Source organism: Anser anser (assembly GCF_964211835.1).
Source record: "Anser anser genome assembly, chromosome: 2".
Classification (NCBI taxonomy): domain Eukaryota; kingdom Metazoa; phylum Chordata; class Aves; order Anseriformes; family Anatidae; genus Anser; species Anser anser.
Window position 1 is genome coordinate 153,579,933 of NC_139721.1, and position 18,057 is coordinate 153,597,989.

General features: G+C 39.4%; 1 protein-coding gene across 2 annotated transcripts in view; it reads right to left on the reverse strand.

The window, feature by feature from the left end:
- The window catches only part of UBE3C (ubiquitin protein ligase E3C), an 80,660-nt gene extending 63,791 nt beyond the window's left edge, over positions 1–16,869 (reverse strand). The window contains exons 1-6 of one of the 2 annotated variants that reach the window (XM_083823702.1): positions 16,566–16,869; positions 6,696–6,749; positions 3,871–3,945; positions 3,074–3,220; positions 2,284–2,399; positions 850–1,007 (exon numbers count right to left, since the gene is read on the reverse strand). In XM_083823702.1, coding sequence (XP_083679828.1) covers positions 850–1,007; positions 2,284–2,399; positions 3,074–3,220; positions 3,871–3,945; positions 6,696–6,749; positions 16,566–16,631 — 616 coding nt within the window. In that variant the 5' untranslated portion in view covers positions 16,632–16,869. Of the gene's footprint in view, positions 1–849; positions 1,008–2,283; positions 2,400–3,073; positions 3,221–3,870; positions 3,946–6,695; positions 6,750–16,236; positions 16,510–16,565 lie in introns of those variants that run through there. The other variant, XM_083823701.1, reaches the window with a different exon arrangement.
- Between the last annotated feature and the right edge of the window lie 1,188 nt (positions 16,870–18,057).

An 18,057-nucleotide genomic window follows, 5' to 3' on the forward strand; every position in this document is an offset into this window, starting at 1 on the left:
ATAGTTGCACACATCCTTAGTAACAGGATAAGATAGCCTTGTCCTACTGAATATATTTTTAAACCTACAAATACAGAATTATTACAAAAATTAACTAACAAATTGGAAAGTGCACTTTTTATATTTTATACCAATGAAGATGCTTATTTTATACTGGTTTTGTCATTTCTACCAGTCTTGCAAATGCAAACAACATCAGAAAAGCAAATAACTTTTTTCACACATCCCCAGAGTAATAAAGTTTTTTCAAGACAAAAAATAATTTAGGTGATAATGACACAATTCATTAACTTCCAGTATGTTTGCACAGGTGTAACTGATTGCCGCTCAGCAAACAGTTTTGCAGATGATGCCACAAAGGAAATAAAAGCTGGGTCATCACCTCTTTGCTAAAGTGTCTCTATCTAGTGTTAGCAGGATGAAAAATCAATGCCAGTGTACAATAATAATTATCATTAGCAGTTACAGAGAACACTACTGTAAAAGAATACACAAGGTTTACATAACTAAAACTCAGAACTGGTAGGAAGCATCTGCATGTGTGAAAGCCAAACACGCATGCGTGCAAGCAGCTACCAGAATAAACTTTTGTTAGGTAATATCCATCCTCAAACTCAAACAATAGAATATTGAATTTATAAACAAAATGTCCAAAGAAATCAGCCAGTAATTTCTCAAGCAGCGATCTCATTACAAGCAATATATCCACTTAATGTATGGGTTAGTGTATGCAGAGCTTAATTTATTGTTTAATTACATTTTGCCTTTACCACAACATGGTCTCCAGGTATTACACACTCTGTTTAATTTCGGATTATTTCTGAGAACTTCTAGTTCCTAGCTACTCACCTTTTTGAATCATGTAGTGCAAAATTTGTTCAATTAGTGATGTCACATAGCTGACATCTTGTAAAGCAGGCAAATACGTATTCTCAGATGAAAATACCTCAAGCATTCTCATAGGAAGTGCAACATTCAGACTGTCATCATTGCAATTTTGCAATAGCCTATAAATGAAATGAAATTGAAATTATTTACCAACAGATTTCTCTTATTTCACCACAGAGACATGCACACTGATTTACAAATGAAGCTACAGAAACTTTTCTAATTTATCTTATTTCGACTGGGTTTCCAAGTTTTTCAATAACTGCATTTTTTGCTTGCATCATTACAATAATAATTCCTGATTTTACAGTTTCTATGCATATTGCACTCTCTTTAAATCCAATAAAATTCTTTATTTCAGTGACTTGAAAGTTTGAAAGTCTGCTACACTGACTGGAAGCAAAGATGTTGGAACATATCCAACAAAACATGTTGGAAAAACATGTGTTACTACCCATATTAAAAATGAAGTCAGGAAAGCCCCAGAGCAGTATGGGCTGGGAAACAACACAAGGGAACATCATATGTTTAACTGAAGCAGCATGCCTTTGATTACAGACTTAAATATTAAAAAATACAACCATCCCCAGCCTTTTAGCAAATTGCTCATGGAACAACTACCAGTAACCACAGAAATGGTAACGATTCAGAGCCTGTTTAGAATTAAAACAATTTGTTACAATGAGGCATGTACAGGCACGATTGCCCTAACAATGCCCTTCCTTTCCTAGCCATCTACAAACACAGGACACAGCAGTAAAAATGATTTTGATACCACAGTCAAGACATTTCACTAAATGGAATAAAGATACTCTGACCAGAAGACCTTTTTGGCAGATGTAACTGCCATCAAGTTACTTTTTTTTTTTTTTGCTAAGGTGTTAAATACTTTCACTTTTTTTTCATTAACATATCATCAGAAGTTACAACTTCTCATGAATGTTAAAAATAAAATAAATATTTTTTAAAATAAAGGCATTCTAAAGATTACTAGCCTCAAAATAGAACATCCAAAGCATATCCTCAAACAATAATCTAACTTGTATGGTAACTTCTTAACACCATCAGTCCCCAAGAAAACCTTCTGGTCCCAACAAATACTTACAATGATATTGCTACACGCAACACTTAAGAACACACCTAAGTCTATCCATAGGCAGAGCATCACTTAAACAGGTCGCATATGAACTTGAGAGTCAATGGACTTCAAGAACATTGTTTTTAAACAGGAAAAAGTACCGTTTTCATGGCCTGAATGTATGGTTAACATAAACAGTCTTCTCATTAAACTAATATACACATAATAATTCACTTGCTGCAAAAAGAAACAAACAAGTGTTCAGTGTAATTCCTGAACACTTTTTAGACAGTAGCATACAGAAAAAAAGAATTTACCTGCAACACAGCCCCAACAGTCTTTTTATTTGGAATAAGCACGTAAGTCTGTCTGGACCATCCAATTGCTTAACAAACTGAGAACTCTGTTTAATTAAATTCTGACACATCCATATCTGGGAAAAGATACACACAAGTTTACTGTTTATTACAACTGTGTTTTTTATTGCAACATATACGTGTATTTCAGTCCTGTTGTATCAAGCATAGGAACAGTAGTTATATGTAGCACATATATATATATATATGCTACATATAAATCTACATTCTTTATAATTACAAAACTTCTATTAAATTGTTCATAAATGTCTGCAATAATGCCCTTGGAGAACTTACAAAACACAAAAGAAAACACCCATTTTCAGTTACAGAAAAAAATAGTGATTTGTTAAAGATCGTAAAACACACGACTTAATACTAAACTCCCAGGATTAACACTGAAATAAATTTACAAGTTTCTCTGTTAAGAAAAACACCTTAGAAATCACCAGAGAGCTGGAGGAAAATGTTGTTAAAAAGTGTAACAAATATATTGGATTGTGGATTACACAGAAAGGATTTTTCATGACTCAGACTGTGTGCGCGTGTGTACACATAAAATCTAATTTTAAGTTATTCTGTCTAAACAAAGATCAAAGGAGTACAGGCCAACAAAATACAGAACTTCTGAATGAATTTACTAAAGTGGTCAAAGCTGTTTCTGCATCCCTTCTAAACCTTCCAAGTGAAAGAATACTTTAAAAGTACACGAAAAAATCTACTTCCAATCAAAATCTTTAACAGTACTCACCAGACGCTTAGAATCCTCATTCTGTCTATAGAAAAAGAGTAGCTGACGAACTAAAAGGGTCAGATCAGCTCCATTAGCGGTGGAAAAGGTTCCTCCAGACTGGGCCAAGTTAGCACAGCGATCAAATTCACTTCTTTGGATAGAGTACTTAAAAATAAAATAAGCATTAATATATCAGTAATGGTTATGAAGTTATATAGGGATGCAAAACTTTAAAAAACTGATTTCAGTTTCCCATCCTGAGGTAGCAAAGTAATAAAATGCATGCAGCACATATTCATTAACAGATCAAAGCATCTACAGAGAAGCACAGTCAAAGCCATGTTTGCATTCTGTAATTCAAAGGTACACCTGGCAACAAATTTTTACTTTTCAAGTAAAGACCATTACATCAAATATTTTCAACTAGTTTACTCAATAAATATTAGCAAATTTAAACAGAATAATCAACCCAACAAAAAGAATCTTTTGACTCCGACTACCACCTTAGCCTCACACACATGCATACACACAAAGCTTCACTGGCATCTGAAAGCTGCAAGTGCGTGTTTTCATACACACTGTAAACACAAAAAAAATTATGTAATCCCACTAAAGTCAGCTGTCATAAAGGTGCCCTGCATTCATCTGCTAAAAAGATGAGGTTCAACTGAAGCTATGAAGAGAAAAACTTGTGTTCTGTTAGCACACAAAATACTCAAAAAACAAAGATTTCTCAATGGATTTTTTTTTACTAGAAAGTCTCTTTTACAGCAAAACTGTTTCACATCTTTCTCAATAAATAAATGAGTACTTACTTGATGTTTTCTGTCTCTGTACCCCCTTACAAATGACTGGATTATTATTGCATTTTTCAGCCTCCGCCTTTCTTCCTGAAAAAAAGGAAGAGAAAAAAATGAATAAATAAATCAAAAATCAACACTAGAACCAACTCCACTTTCTACAATTTTACCAGATATATTTGTATTCAAAATGAAATTTGTTTAATGAAAATTAAGCACTGAAGTTCAGCATCCAACACACAAACTGGGGAGAAAGTTTTGTCTGGCTTTAAGTTTGCCACTATGTCATGCAAAATAATTTTTAATATTCAGTAAGTACATAATACCATTGAAAAAACACATTTGAATTTTATTAGACAAGGTCTTTACACTACAATTTTGAAGCAGTGACCAAATTCAGTAACACTATTCATCTTTCTGCACAGAGCAGCTGACCTTGAAGTCCCACTTATTCATTTCCATTCAAGTAATATACCTGTATTAAGAGCCTGGTATAGTTTGGATGTAGGGAAAAAAAAAATAACAAAAGAAAAAAACAACAGTTATTTGGAAAGAATACTGCTGTCAAAAGGAAAATTAAGCTTAATGCTTCAAGCCTAGCAGCACTGTATGGTATGAATAAAAATTCCTGCTCACTCCTTCAAACAAGTCACATGAAGTGCGTAATTTTATGAAGTCTTCCTCATTAGCTAGAAAGAGTAGTTAAAATCCACCCTTTAAGATGACTCACTTTCTGAGGAACTGAAAGCCAGTTTGCTTCACGTACTATTGAAAGAGCACACCACGTATCTCCTGACAACACCCCCAGCGTATCCGATCACAATAAAAATCTAAGGGAAGTGGCTACTGTAATTAGGTTTCTAACAATGTCCATTTAGTTTCTTAGAAGATGAAAAGGGAAGTGAATAAAATAGTTGCTCATCAAACCTAACACTACAAAGCAGTTTGTGAACTTTCCAAAACACTTTAATTAAACTTATAAACTCAAAACCTTTGACTTCTTATTTTATTGTAAAGAAAAAAAAAAAAAGACGTCCAAATTTTATGGACAAGAACTTGCACAGAACCTGCCAGAGAAACAGCAAATCCACTTCTGAATTACCATTCAACGCCTATTTTGTTTTTCCTGGAAACCTCAGTTCCCCAATCAACTAATCTCAATAAGCTTGAAAGAGTCCATTACCTCCAGAGCCTGAACCAAAAATTAAAATTTGATATGCCAAAGATTTGATATTCTTCCTCTCTGAAGTATCTAACAAAGAAAGTACAAAGTACGGGGGCAACAGGAGAGAGTTTCAATTACAGACAGGCACTGTCTCTTCGTAATCATAATGACTAAAGGTAGATAATTGACTAAATAATAATAATTGACTAAAGGTAGATACCTTCTCATTTTCTCTAGACATAGGCTTTATCCTAGCACATATAACTGTCATTTAGCGACCCATAACTGGCAAATATTTTAAGGTCAATGCTAAGGTTCTGCTACAGGCGTTTCTTTAAAGCCACAACTGGTTTTATTCTCAGAAGTCATCCTTTAATAATAATAATAATAATAGTAATCTCTTCTCTGCAAGAACTCTTCATTCGTTTTGTGAGTGACTGATATATGCCACAGACGACTGTATGTCTACGTGCATGTGTGTACACATACAGATACATGGCACTGCATCACCTCTGCACCAGACAGAATGGAACGACTGAATGGGTTATTTTGATAGCTGGCAAAATGGTTTTGAAGCACAAGTCTTTTTGCACATGTTGATAAGGTCTCAGTGATCACAAATTTGATTCATAACACAGCATTCTCAAATAACTGGAGAAATCCTAGGAATTTCGTACTTAAACTTGGTCCGTATTTATACATCTAAGGTTGGAGAGAAAAAAGCACTGTCTGCAGAAAAGGATGAACCCCTGCAGAACCTGTCTTTAATCTAGCAAGGGTCAAACACATCTTGAAAGGGGTAAACATTCTGTTTTCCTGATTAGCATGAAAACTAGACAGTTAGATTTTAAAAATTTCTCAAGACCAGAAATGATTTCTCCTCATATCAGAAAAGGAAAGAAAGAAAATGAACGTATTCGCTTCCATGCAATACTACTAAATTGTTTTTAGATTGCCACTTGTCACTGAATCACAGAACAGCCCAGGTTGGAAGGGGCAAATTCACTAAGATGTTATATTTCAAAACTGGTATTTTTCCTTTCAGTGTGTATTTCCTCCTTTGCTTTGTTCCAGACTGAATTATCTATGGCAGTAACATACATCACAAGCCAGTATTAAGAATTCCTAGGCTTGCACATCAGCCTCACAATAGCTTCTCAATTATTAGGTGATTTCAAAGCACTTTACGATGCATTCGAGCATCACTGTTCTGACTGTACCTTTACAGATCTTAGACACAAACTGGGCATGTGGCTTGCGGAAGGTCATCCTGGAAATCACAACCAAAACAGGTGTAGAAGGCGGTCTGCCAAGACCAAGTCATACTAACAGATTATGGGCAAGGCAAAGAAAAACAATTTACTAACCAAATAGCTAGCTTTTCTCAACGAAGATTAGATAAAATGAGCCATCATCATAAAAGGAAAAATTCCCTTCGCACCCAATGCATACTTAATTACCTTCTTTTGAGATGAAAATCACTCCTGGGAAGAACCATAAAAGCAGCCAGTTTTGTCACTTCTAGTATACTGGAAGGCTACATAGTACTCACAAACTGAAACAAAGCATTCCTGAACTAAGTACAACTGCATTGGAATAAAGAACTTTGGGCTGCAAATGTTATCACATCAAAGAAAAATCCTGTGTGCATGCAAGTGCTTACAGTCTACCTTACCTCTCGTTTTCGCCTTTCTTCCTGAGTGCGATGCAGGAGAGAAGCCTTTTCCTCCTAGAAGGCAAAAATAAAGACACCATTACACCTTCATCCAAACACGATTTAAAAGCGTTCATAGTATTTAATCTAGACATTTTGGAGACTGTTCATAATACACAGAGCACTCAACAAAAGTTAAGTGCTCACCATTTTCTGCACTTAGAAATGTACGTAACACAGCCGTCCCAGAAGCCTAGTGACAGAGACTATGTAAAAAGAAAAGGGACAGGCAGACAACAGCCAAACGTACTGCTCCCTGTTCAGGTTTGCGTTCTCAGCATCCCAATAACCTAGGCAAACAAAATTCATTTACAAATGGGGAAACTGAAGCATCCTAGGGTCCCAATCCCACCAGGTACTTCCAAATGTTTAGCATTTTCCCTGCTCAGAGTGTAAGCTATTGGCCAGGGTATGCACAGCAAGTTGTGGCACGCTCAAGGCAATCCCGCACTGTTCCAAAGCTCCATGCTTTGTCTAACCTGCAAAAAGCATTGAACACGTATTTACTTCTCCTTTTCTCACAACTTGTCCAGAAAGGTTGTCAAAATAGACTTACATAATAAATGGATTTTTTTTTTCTTTAAAAATGTTTAACTCTAAACAAAGTTAGAGCTACAAGCTGAAACTTTCAGGAGAACGTTCTCTCCAACAAAGGAAAAGACTACTGAAGTATTCACGAGGCCTCTGAAGGACACCACCATTACAAGAGCAAACCTGTGCATTAGTTTTAAGCCACAACCTTAAATTTGTGCACATAAATTACAAATTATAAACAATGCTTTATTTGCAAGAATCTCTTATGGGATGGATCCATGTTGTTTCCCAGGAAATACACAAAATAATTCTTATTGGATGCAGGGTTTTCAGCTCCCACTATAGACAATAACAGTTGAAAGTACCCTGGCACCTTCCTAAATGCAGTCTAAGACCATATATTTTAGAAAACTACTTTCATTTTTTGCTTCTACTACACAAATAGTAACTTGCATTTTCTTCTTATGGCATTCTTGGTCTAGAGAAGTTAAGAAATAATATACACTCAAGCTGAAGATGTATTGCATCTAAATACATAAAGTTGAATTTGGCAAACAAGCACTTTAAAAATATTTAACCACTTCTAGAACAACTGCACTGCAATATTTCCTGTGTCTATAGGCAGACAGAAGAACCGAAGGCAAAGTTCTGCACTGCTTTTCTCAAGACACAAAGGAAGTAAGGAGGTCACAATTCTCCAAATTTCTTAGGACAGAAAATACTTTAGCACAGAGCACCAAGGAGAAGAAAAAACATAGATGCAACAAAAGAATTTCAAACTGGATTTGTATTTCACATCGTTTACTGGAGCAAGCACAAAGGAAAAAATCCCACAAGAAGGTTAACCATCTTTTCCTCTAAAAACAGTATTTTACAGCCAAAGAGACCACTAAACACAGCTACTGCCCTCTAAATACAGGTTTTTTTCCAGGCGTTAAACACAGTGAAAACAAATTGTACCAAAGTCCATATATAAGACAACACATCTCAAGCAACAGGAAAGGGGTTGGATCTGCCTGGAAACAAAAAAGATTCTGCCATCACATACACACAAAAAAAAGACTAAATAATGTTCTAAACTAAGAAATACCTAACAGACAACCTAAAATGTCAAGGTTTTTTTTATATAGATTACTTCTTTTCCAACAGATGATGCCCAGTACATTATACAAGTTAGTAAAACATTGCTAGAAATGTTTAGAAATTATCTCAGTGACACTTCAGCGTTCTTGAAGCCCTTCATCCTGCAGGCAGAGGCAGTTGAGAGCATTTCTGATTAGAAGCAATGATGCTAAATTTCTCTTCCCAATTCAGAGCTCATTAACAACAACAAAAAGCAACAAAACACAAAGAAAATAAAAGACAAATTACAACATGTGAGTGGAGAAGGGAATGATATGAAAACGAGACAAACACAATAAATGCAAGGGATTGGTAGATAAAGGTAAATAAATGGCCAGTGGGCTCACCACAATCAAATAACCTGATGGATTTGGGCACAGAGAGAGATATGAGAGGGCAGCTTCTCCCCACTTAGTGTATCACCAGCTGTGCACTGGGGCCTCACTGAAGTGAGCACTTCTTAAATTAATCCACTTTAAAAAAAACACTAGAATTTGTAGTCGATGTCGCAAACTTGCTTTGAGTATTTGAAAGATAAAACACCATCTTGTTAAATTAGTTATAACAGAGGAACTGCCTTAAGACAAAAAACAAAATATTCTAGTATCACCCAACGTAAAAGAAATGATTACAGGTCAAATAATTCTGATCTTCTCCAGGTGACACACACACAGATCACAAACAAAGAAATGGCATCATAAATATGGCCAAAGACTGTATTTAAATTAAATGCAAGAAATGCATTTTAAAAAATGGTATCTCCTTGAGAGTTACTTGTGTATTCAACACAACTTGAATACCTCATTTCAGAAACTGAGAAAAAACAGTATAAATATGCAATCGAGAAGAAACCTGCTGGGGGATAGAGATGACAAGAACTATGAAATTATCTTCTTCACCTACAAATGGGACTCCAGCAAACTCACTTCTTAAAGACAGCTTAGCGCAGAGTCATCTCCGAAATCCTCCCTGTCTAGACTCTCAATAAACAGACTGGTGAAAAAGAGCTGAACTCAGTAGCTCTGCATAACCCAAAAGACGCCCAGTCTCTGTGACTGGTTGTCAACACCACAGATATGCAGCGCCGCTACTGGAAGTGCTGCACATCTGACAGCTCCCACCTACACGGTGACACGACCGCTGCCAACCGTGGGACAGTGTTACACCACCTCTTGTCCTAGCCCCTGCCCCAGCTACCAACAGCATGAGACCATGTTAAAGTAGCTTCCACAGATTACACCCAGCTCGCTCCTACTCCCGCCCCTCCTTGCCTCACCTCTGTGCTGATCGAGCCATCCACTTTCCAGCTAGAGGGGCTGATGATCCTCCTTTTGGTTACAGAAGAAGGCAGGTGTCGAGCCTACCTATCAAGGTAGGCAGCACGTGAAAGAAGCATCAGCTTGTCTTCCTACCTTCAACCCTAGCTCAAAAGGAGGGGAAAGCCGTTCACCCGTAACTCCTGACACCACCTACTATTTGGTCTTCCTTCCTCCAGAAGCTTGGCCTCCAAAGTGCAGAACACGCTGTCTGCTTGTCTCACGCAACATTTTCTGTATTAACAGACCCTTTTCTGTCTGCTCCTTCCTCCTCTGGTCTTTCTGCAGTAAAGGCAACCAACCTCAGGCCCAAGGACACAACCTGCACTTTGAGCAGTTTTCTACAGCAGGTATGTGAGGCACGACACAAACAAGAAAGCAAAGAAACAGCAAAACGCACCGTGACATTATGGATGATGACTCAACGAGTACAAGAGAAAGGGAAAGAGGTGAAAAGAAGGAAGCAGATGGAGGACAGCAAACAGAAAGGAAAGTTTGTGACTGTCAGAGAAATATAAAGGAATACTTAAAATGTTAAATTATATATCAGGATAAAGCTGGTATGTAGTGCAAAGTTCAAAGCTGTACCACTGCTGTTGATGATGAGTTGAGGAGAAGAGCAGCATCCAACACTCTAACAACGTAGATATCAATACTTCAACTCAAAATAAATACATAAGAAAAATAAATTCAGAAATTAGGACTGCCTTCTTGCCCTTTATTTTTTTTTTTTTTGAAATATACTGTTTTCCTGCAAAAGCATGCTTACACAACTCCCAGTGTTTAAATACCTAGAAAAAGGTATTTTGGCCTACATTTTCACATCTCGCATTGCAAGTGTCTCTAAACTTTCAGCACTCTTAGCTCAAAAATCATGTCAGGAAAAAAAAAAAGGAAACTTCCCCTCCCTCCCCCAAACATTCCTAGGATTTCTCGAGTCTTAAAAACTGGAATTGAACACTCCTGGACAGCCATGTTAATCAAAGCATCTTAAATTCACACTAGTAAATTTAAAAAATTGTGAAGTGCAAACGTGAAACTGAGTAATTATTTTCAGGTTCTGTTTAATCATTGAGCCCATTATTTAAAAACAAAAACAACACATTGAAAGCAGAAAGAAAAATGTTAACAATTGAAATACTGTTAATAAACAGTTGAGATTTCTTTGTAAAATGTAGGTAGTTATTTATATAGTTAAAAATGCTATGCTATTTACCATTAAAATAGACCATACAAGGCAAGACTTTTAAGAAATTTTCATGGGGGAAAAAAAGCATTTCATCTTTTCATCTACAAAACACAGGCACTTTCTTCCTTTCTTTCCTTAAAATAAGGGTCATGACTTCTCAGTCAAATTTAGTTTGAACCACATAACCATCAACAGTTACTCCCGAAGTAAATAAGGTGACCTAAGCAATTTAGAGAAGAAAATTCCTTTCAACACAAGTGCTTGGTAAATTGATAAGTCCAGCTAATAAAAGGAAGATTTTGTAGCATCTATTTATAGAGAATAAATGTGGACACTGGGCAGACATCCCTCTCCAAAGTGGTTCTCAGCAGCTTTTCTAATTCCCAGTACTATTTTAGACAAGATAAACTCCACATCAATTGGCTTTTCTGAGCATTAAAAGAAGCTAGCATTTTAAAGACACGCGGTGTCTTGAACTGACCCTCGACAATTTGAATTCTATCAAAAATACTAGCAAACTACTGGCCTGAGTAAAACATGACCAGGAGCTTGAAAAAATTTGCTTTAAAACAGTTTGTGACTCTTTACATCTCTGAATATTTAAATCGTGATTAAGGAAGATGGTACAGAAAGCCCTCTTCCAGAAGGAGATACTTTAAAATGCTTAAAATATGCCCCTGAAGTGGCATTTGTCCAGGGAAAGCCTGGGCTCACTGAAATCAATGAGAGAGTGCTTACAAGAAAACATCTCTGTGTTTTGGCTCAAATTTTACCTTAGGACTCAGAGAGCACCTGGAACTACCTCCATCACAGCAGCCACAAAGCCACACACAGTGGAACCAGGATTGAGTGGAGGCTCGAGAGACCAAACGAAACGCAAATAGGTTGCTTTTTAAATTTACACCCACTTTGTCTGTAGGATGGTTGTTAAGATGTGTACTGTATATGACACTGCAGTTTTGAGTGACTTTTAAATCTTCTCAGAAACAAGCAGAAAAAAAAGAGGCCTGTAAATTCAAAACAAATTTCTGCTTTTGAGGTAACACTGCGTAACTGAAAAAAAAAGAGTAATCACTGCTGTCAACTAGCTACAACTCTATCATGTGTAGCTTCCTCTCAAATGAGGATGCTAAGTATTACTGAGAGGAAAAAAAAGGATCTAGAATGCATACATTATACAGTTTCCTACGGACACTTCAGCTGAAAGTGGGGGAAGGAACATTCAGGAATGTAATGCTTAATGTTATGCTATTAATTAAAGAAAGTGCATCAGTAACTACTGAAATCAAATACAAACACACTCTGTAAATTGAAGTTCTTTCATTACTGAAGACATCCACATTAAAGTAAATTAAGGGGACTTAATCTACAGAGTCATCATTACTTGCTCATCAGTAATTTTCCATGTGTTCCCACAAGATAAAACAAAAGAAACAAGGAGACACTCACTGATACTGGTTTCACTTTCTCTTTAATCAGTGTTAACTCATCTGTGTTAAAAAGTCTTCCTCTTCAGGAATTTCTAAAGCCATCTCATTTTGCACTGTAATTAAAAAATACTTGATTTTAAACTGCCTTGGGATTTATAAAAGCATGTTTTTACAGATTTCAGATGGCACAGTAAATTTGACTAAATATTATTTTAGCCATTTTTCCTGTTAAAGGCTTACAAGAAGTCATTAATTCATTTAATAACCTAAATGAATGCTGCAGCACTACAGAGGCCCTTGTACACCCCAGCACAGCCATGGAGATACCCGCTACACATTATGCACTAAAGGACTGGTGCCTCGTATTTTTCTTCGTCGGCAAAATTAACAAAGGACTAGGTCTGACCTGACCAAATCAGGCTGAAGGGCTAATGATATTTTGCACTATGTCACCAGGAGCCCACCTTCATGACAGAATGAGTAAGACCTGCAAGCTGCCACCAGAAGGGATGGGACGGTGACACGATGCCAGGGCTGCACCACGCTCACCCCTCCCCTGCCTCAGCCTGAAGGCTGAATCACATCAGCTCTCTGCTCCAACACAAAGCTCACCCTATACCACCCCAAAAAAGCCTAGCTTTGTATTAGATCAGTGAGCTAACATCAGTCACTGCTTGCAATACAGGCAACAAATGATGAGCTGGGAACTACCACCCAGGTGCAGGACCATCAGTTTCAGTCCGCTCTACAGTGAGAGAATTGGGCTAGCTCAGTCTGAACTACACCCAAACCAGCTCCTCAATTCCACTTTTTTCTTGCCCGACACACCGCAGGAATTCTGCGACCACAGCCCCTTGGCCAACAATAAATGTTCTGTACAAAACGTCCACCAATAATCAAGATGTTTGCATATGGAACCCCAATATGAGGCAAGTGTTTTGGAGGCTACCTTACCTAAAAAAAAGTTTTACCAGTTGTAATTAAAACTTAATCTGAAAATAACTTTCAAAAAGTCTCATAAAGCAAGGAATCGTGTTTTGAAGGTGACAATAGTCACTCCCCAAAGTTAAAAATAGTAACTTCAACAACAGCTTAACCACTTTGTAAATAAATAAAACACAGAAATGGTACCTATACCATCACACACACAACTAATGCAAATAATCCAAATGAATCAGCAGATTTGTGAAAGTACAGAGAGGAAGCAGTCCAAATGCTGACATTACCGTCTATCTTTAATACTTATTTAAAATGTAGTATTGAAATGCTACAATATTTTGGAAGGAATAGTCCACGGAACAGTCATTTTGATAAAATTTATTCTGAAATCCAGGACTTAGTAAGTTAGACAAAGACTTTTTTTTTTCTCCAAAAAGTTCAGCTGGATTTAAGTGCTACACCATCCACTATTCAGACCACCACAGTGAACATTAGATGCCCACAGTGTAAACACAAACCTGAAGCTGTCTGCTCTTATCATTTAAAGATACCATAAAACTTAGTGGTGAGAAAGTACGTCAGATTCAGTACCTTCGGTTAGGAAAGCTACTGGTAATTAAAATAAACATTTCATATTACATCTCATCATCCTTTTTTAAAGGCCTGCTTTTTTACACATTTGACATAGTCAAAGGGGTTCTCTTTTGAGTTTGAGTACCTAAACAAATTGATCTTTTCAAACTCATACATCTATCAACTCTAATCTGCCTTAAGTCCTCATAAATTTATAACCATGTCACTTTGGTTTGTAAGTTTTCTAACTGCAACAATTAATGCCACATCAAGTCCTGTTTTAGACACAACAGTATTTCTGTTGTTTCTATCCCGACAGGACTTACTAAAGTTAACTGTCAGAAGGCCCAAGGAAATCTAGGTACGTCTCCACTACAAACGTAAACAACGTCATTTGGGGTAGCAGTATGTGTGACCCATGACCGACAGGGTTCTTCTTTGTGGCTGTGGCCACACTGGCAAAACCACTCTTGTACTGGTCACGTTTGCAGAAGGCTTATGGTGTGGTCATAGCCACGTCAGGATGACCCAGCTAGCACGGTGTGCACGGACTGGCTGCTTAAATTGGAGTCCCCACTTTTACACCAGGAAGGTTTTGCTTACATAGCTATACAGGTGCAACAAAATTTGGGAAACTTCCCCACATCAGGCAGAAAACAATTCCTGGCATTAAGCAGCCTGCAAACAGATTCCAACGGTATTTCTGAGCTGTGTTTTATTCCACCAAAGGAATCAAAACAGGCAGTACTGAGCATCCAGCTAACTAATGGAGTGTCACAGAAGAGTGGAGCTTCAACCATGTAGCTTTGTAAAAAGATACTACCTTGAGAGGTGAGAGGTGAAGGGGGAGGTTTAAAAAATAATTCTCTTAATCCATGCATACAAAAACATGAAAAGGAACATTTTACAATTCAGCCCTCAGTAAAACTGAAGCCTAATAAGTACAAAACACAATCACAAGACACCTGTGACAGGAGATAGTGAGAAGTCCCAGAACCCACGCAAACACCTGCCACACCAATCTCTGAGGTAGCGAGTTTATTATATAGAAGCTGAGCTAAATTGCACTTTTAAATCACAAGTATTGCAGATTTTCTGAGAATTAGCAACTATTCCAAGGGCTTTCTATCATGTCCATAATCAGAATGGCCAAAACTGCGACTAACTTACTTGCATTGATACAGCACAAGCGCTTCAGTAGAGCAATGTCAAATCCTGAAATCTGTGGGCCAGTCAGTACAAATCTGGTTGTGAAATATTATCTTTGAATTGGATAGAATGAAGACCTGTACATCAGTTTCAACTTCGTTTACCTTACAATATTTGTGCTGCTAAATTTATACCTGTATAAGGTTAATAAATTTGTCCCGTATGATTAAAAATGTATAACAACAGAAAATTCTGCTGAATTTTCATTAAGAACTCAGAAAGCGTAACAGAAGATTTGTGTCAGTTGTTTATTTCTAGAGAAGGAAACATGTTCTGTAAGTCCCACTATTAGCAAGTTGATGCCAAAAGTTGCAAAGTACCTAAAGCATATTGTCAAGGACCAGGACGTGTTCTGCCAATTCCTACTTCAACTGCACAATATTTATATTTTTGATCCATGTAATGCCACTGTATGAAGTCTTATGAACAGAAGTGTCTTAGTATAAGCATATGATTCAGATGAAAAGCTATGTGGTTCAAATGCAGTCCTGTTACACCCTCTATTTAATAAAATATGTAAAAGAGGCCAAAAAGAAAAGTTTACTGTGATTTTAACATCAAACACTTAAGTATTTTGGCTACCTTCCAAACTTACTGCCAAACCTTAAAAGTTTCGGAGAACTGAACTTGCTTACAGTGTACAATAACAAAAACTTGAGATGTATTTTTACTCCTGTTAAGATTCAAAAATAAGAATGAAAACAGCAAATGGCTTTACACACAATAGTGTTCAATAACATGAGGAAGCAGTGTTTTAGCAGTGCATTAAAGCGTCCCTTACAAAACAGGCCACTTCTGAAAACACTCTGTCCTTTCTCTTGCTCCTCATGCTCTTCTGTGCTTGGCTAAGCATCTGACTACCCCGTCCAATCAGCAAGACCTAAATAAACCATTTCACTCCAGCAAGATCTAAATGAACCACTTCCATCAATAAACGCCAGGAGATTCAACAGCCTGCTAGAGCGAGCAATTAACCGCTGCTCCCAGCCTGCCTGAATGTAGACTTGGAGGAGGAAAACTAGAGCTGCGTGTGCCCTGCCAACCTCCCCTCGGGGATCTGAAGCCCCCCAACAACACGCGTTGCTGTAGGGCCGGGTAAGGCCGCTCCCCACCAGCTCCCTGGGGGTCGGCCCCGGGAAATTCCCCTCGCAGGGATGCTCCAGGGGTCTCTGGGTCCTTCCCCTGCTCACCTCAGGAGCCCTCCGGCGAGGGGAGCTGGAGGTGCCCCCCAGCCGCAGCGGGGGGTGGCTCGGAGACATTTCCTCGCCCCCCCAGGTTCCAGCCTGTGTGGGGCCTGATTTCGGCAAGAACGGTGACAGATAAATAGAGCCGAGACAGATCAACGCATCATGGGGAGAGGAGGATTTCTCCTCCCTGGGAAGCCTTAGTCATAGCTGCTCCCATTTTTTGAAGGCCCAGCGGTAGAAAAAAAAAAAAAATCCCGGTAACGCCGAAAGGGGGGCGAGAAAAAACGGAGGCACAGACATAAACACGGAGAGAGACAGGCGGCGTCTCTTACCTTCCTACTCGCTCCTCCGAGGGACACCTTGGGCCTTGTTTTGAAATCCCCTTCAAAGCTGAACATGTTTACAGCTTATCCCATCGAGAGCGCAGCCCGGCCCCCCCCCGAGCTGACACCGCCAAGGGGGCACCGGGGGCGAGCGGACGGGCTGCTGGCCCCGGGGAGGGACAAGTCCCCAAAAAGGGACAACCCCCCGGGCTGGCACAAGCCCCCAGGCAGGGGCAGGCCCCCCAAAAAGGGACGAGCCCCCGGGGCTGGCACCCCGCAGCCCGCCCGCCCCCCCCACACACGGCTCCCCGGTTCCCCCCCCTCCCTCCCTTCCCTTCCCCGCCCCGCGGCCTTCGTTTCCCCGCTCGCCCCCCTTTCTGACCGGCGGCTACGGCTGAGCGGAGTGGGAGGGAGGAGGAGGAGGAGGAGGGAGCGGAGGAGGAGAAGGAGGAGGGGGCTGGCGGGGCTGCTTCACTTGCACTGGGGGAGCAGCCGGCTGTGGAGACAAGATGGCGGCCGCCCGCAGCCTCCCAGGCGCGCTCCCGCCGCGGGGCCGCGCGCGCAGCTTCTCAGCCCCGCCGCGGCCGCGCCTCAGCCGGCTGCCCGAGGCCTGCGCCCTGGGTAAAGGCTGCCCTGGGGTGGGGTGGGAGCCGCGAGGTCGGTGTCTAGTTCGCAGCGTGAATGTTTATTTGTTTCTGTGGGGGTATGGTAGTCGTTACCCTGTGAGGTGGGACGGTGAACGGTGTACCGGCGCTCAAACGCACCTGAGGAGCAGCCCTGTGTGAGCGGGGCTGGGGTCACGCTGCAAGGAATGGGAAGAGAAAACGGCTATAAAGTGTTATCAGCAGACCTGAAGGGTGAAACAGCACCTGAGGCTCCGTAATCTTACATTTCTTAGCCCGATCGCTGTTTTTCAGCACTCCGACTGCGTCGTTTCAGCCACAGAGGTGACACGGATGAAAGCAGTAACAAAAAGCGTTTATTCACGCTGCGGCTATGAGGTGCTAAATAAATATATGTGCTCAAATAAATATATGTGCTCAAATCCAGCTTTCATTTCCTTTGGTGGAGATGTGGTTAGGGCCATACTCATGAGTTCTCGCACCACTGTATCACAACAAACGAGTGGCAAAAGACTGGGTGCAGCTGGGAGCTAGTTGGTGCCGAAAATGCAGTGCAGTATCTCTGTTCCCAAGCTGAGTGACAAGTGGAATGTTTGTTGAGATTCCTTTGAAGTTGGATGATTCAGAAGCATCTAGATTTTAATATTTCAGATTTTTTTTATAAGGGAAAAGTGCTTGGCAAGGCTGACTGTTAGCCCTGCATCTCCTGATATAACATAGTTTCAGTATGAGCAAGCCTGGCCTCCTATAAATACTGTTTATGGATGCAGCTGAGGTTCAGGACATTGTGAAATACCATGTCCAGTGTTGGTTCACAGTTTCAACACGTTGCATTTCTGATGTAATATCACACCATTGGTGTACAGTTTGGCTCCGAG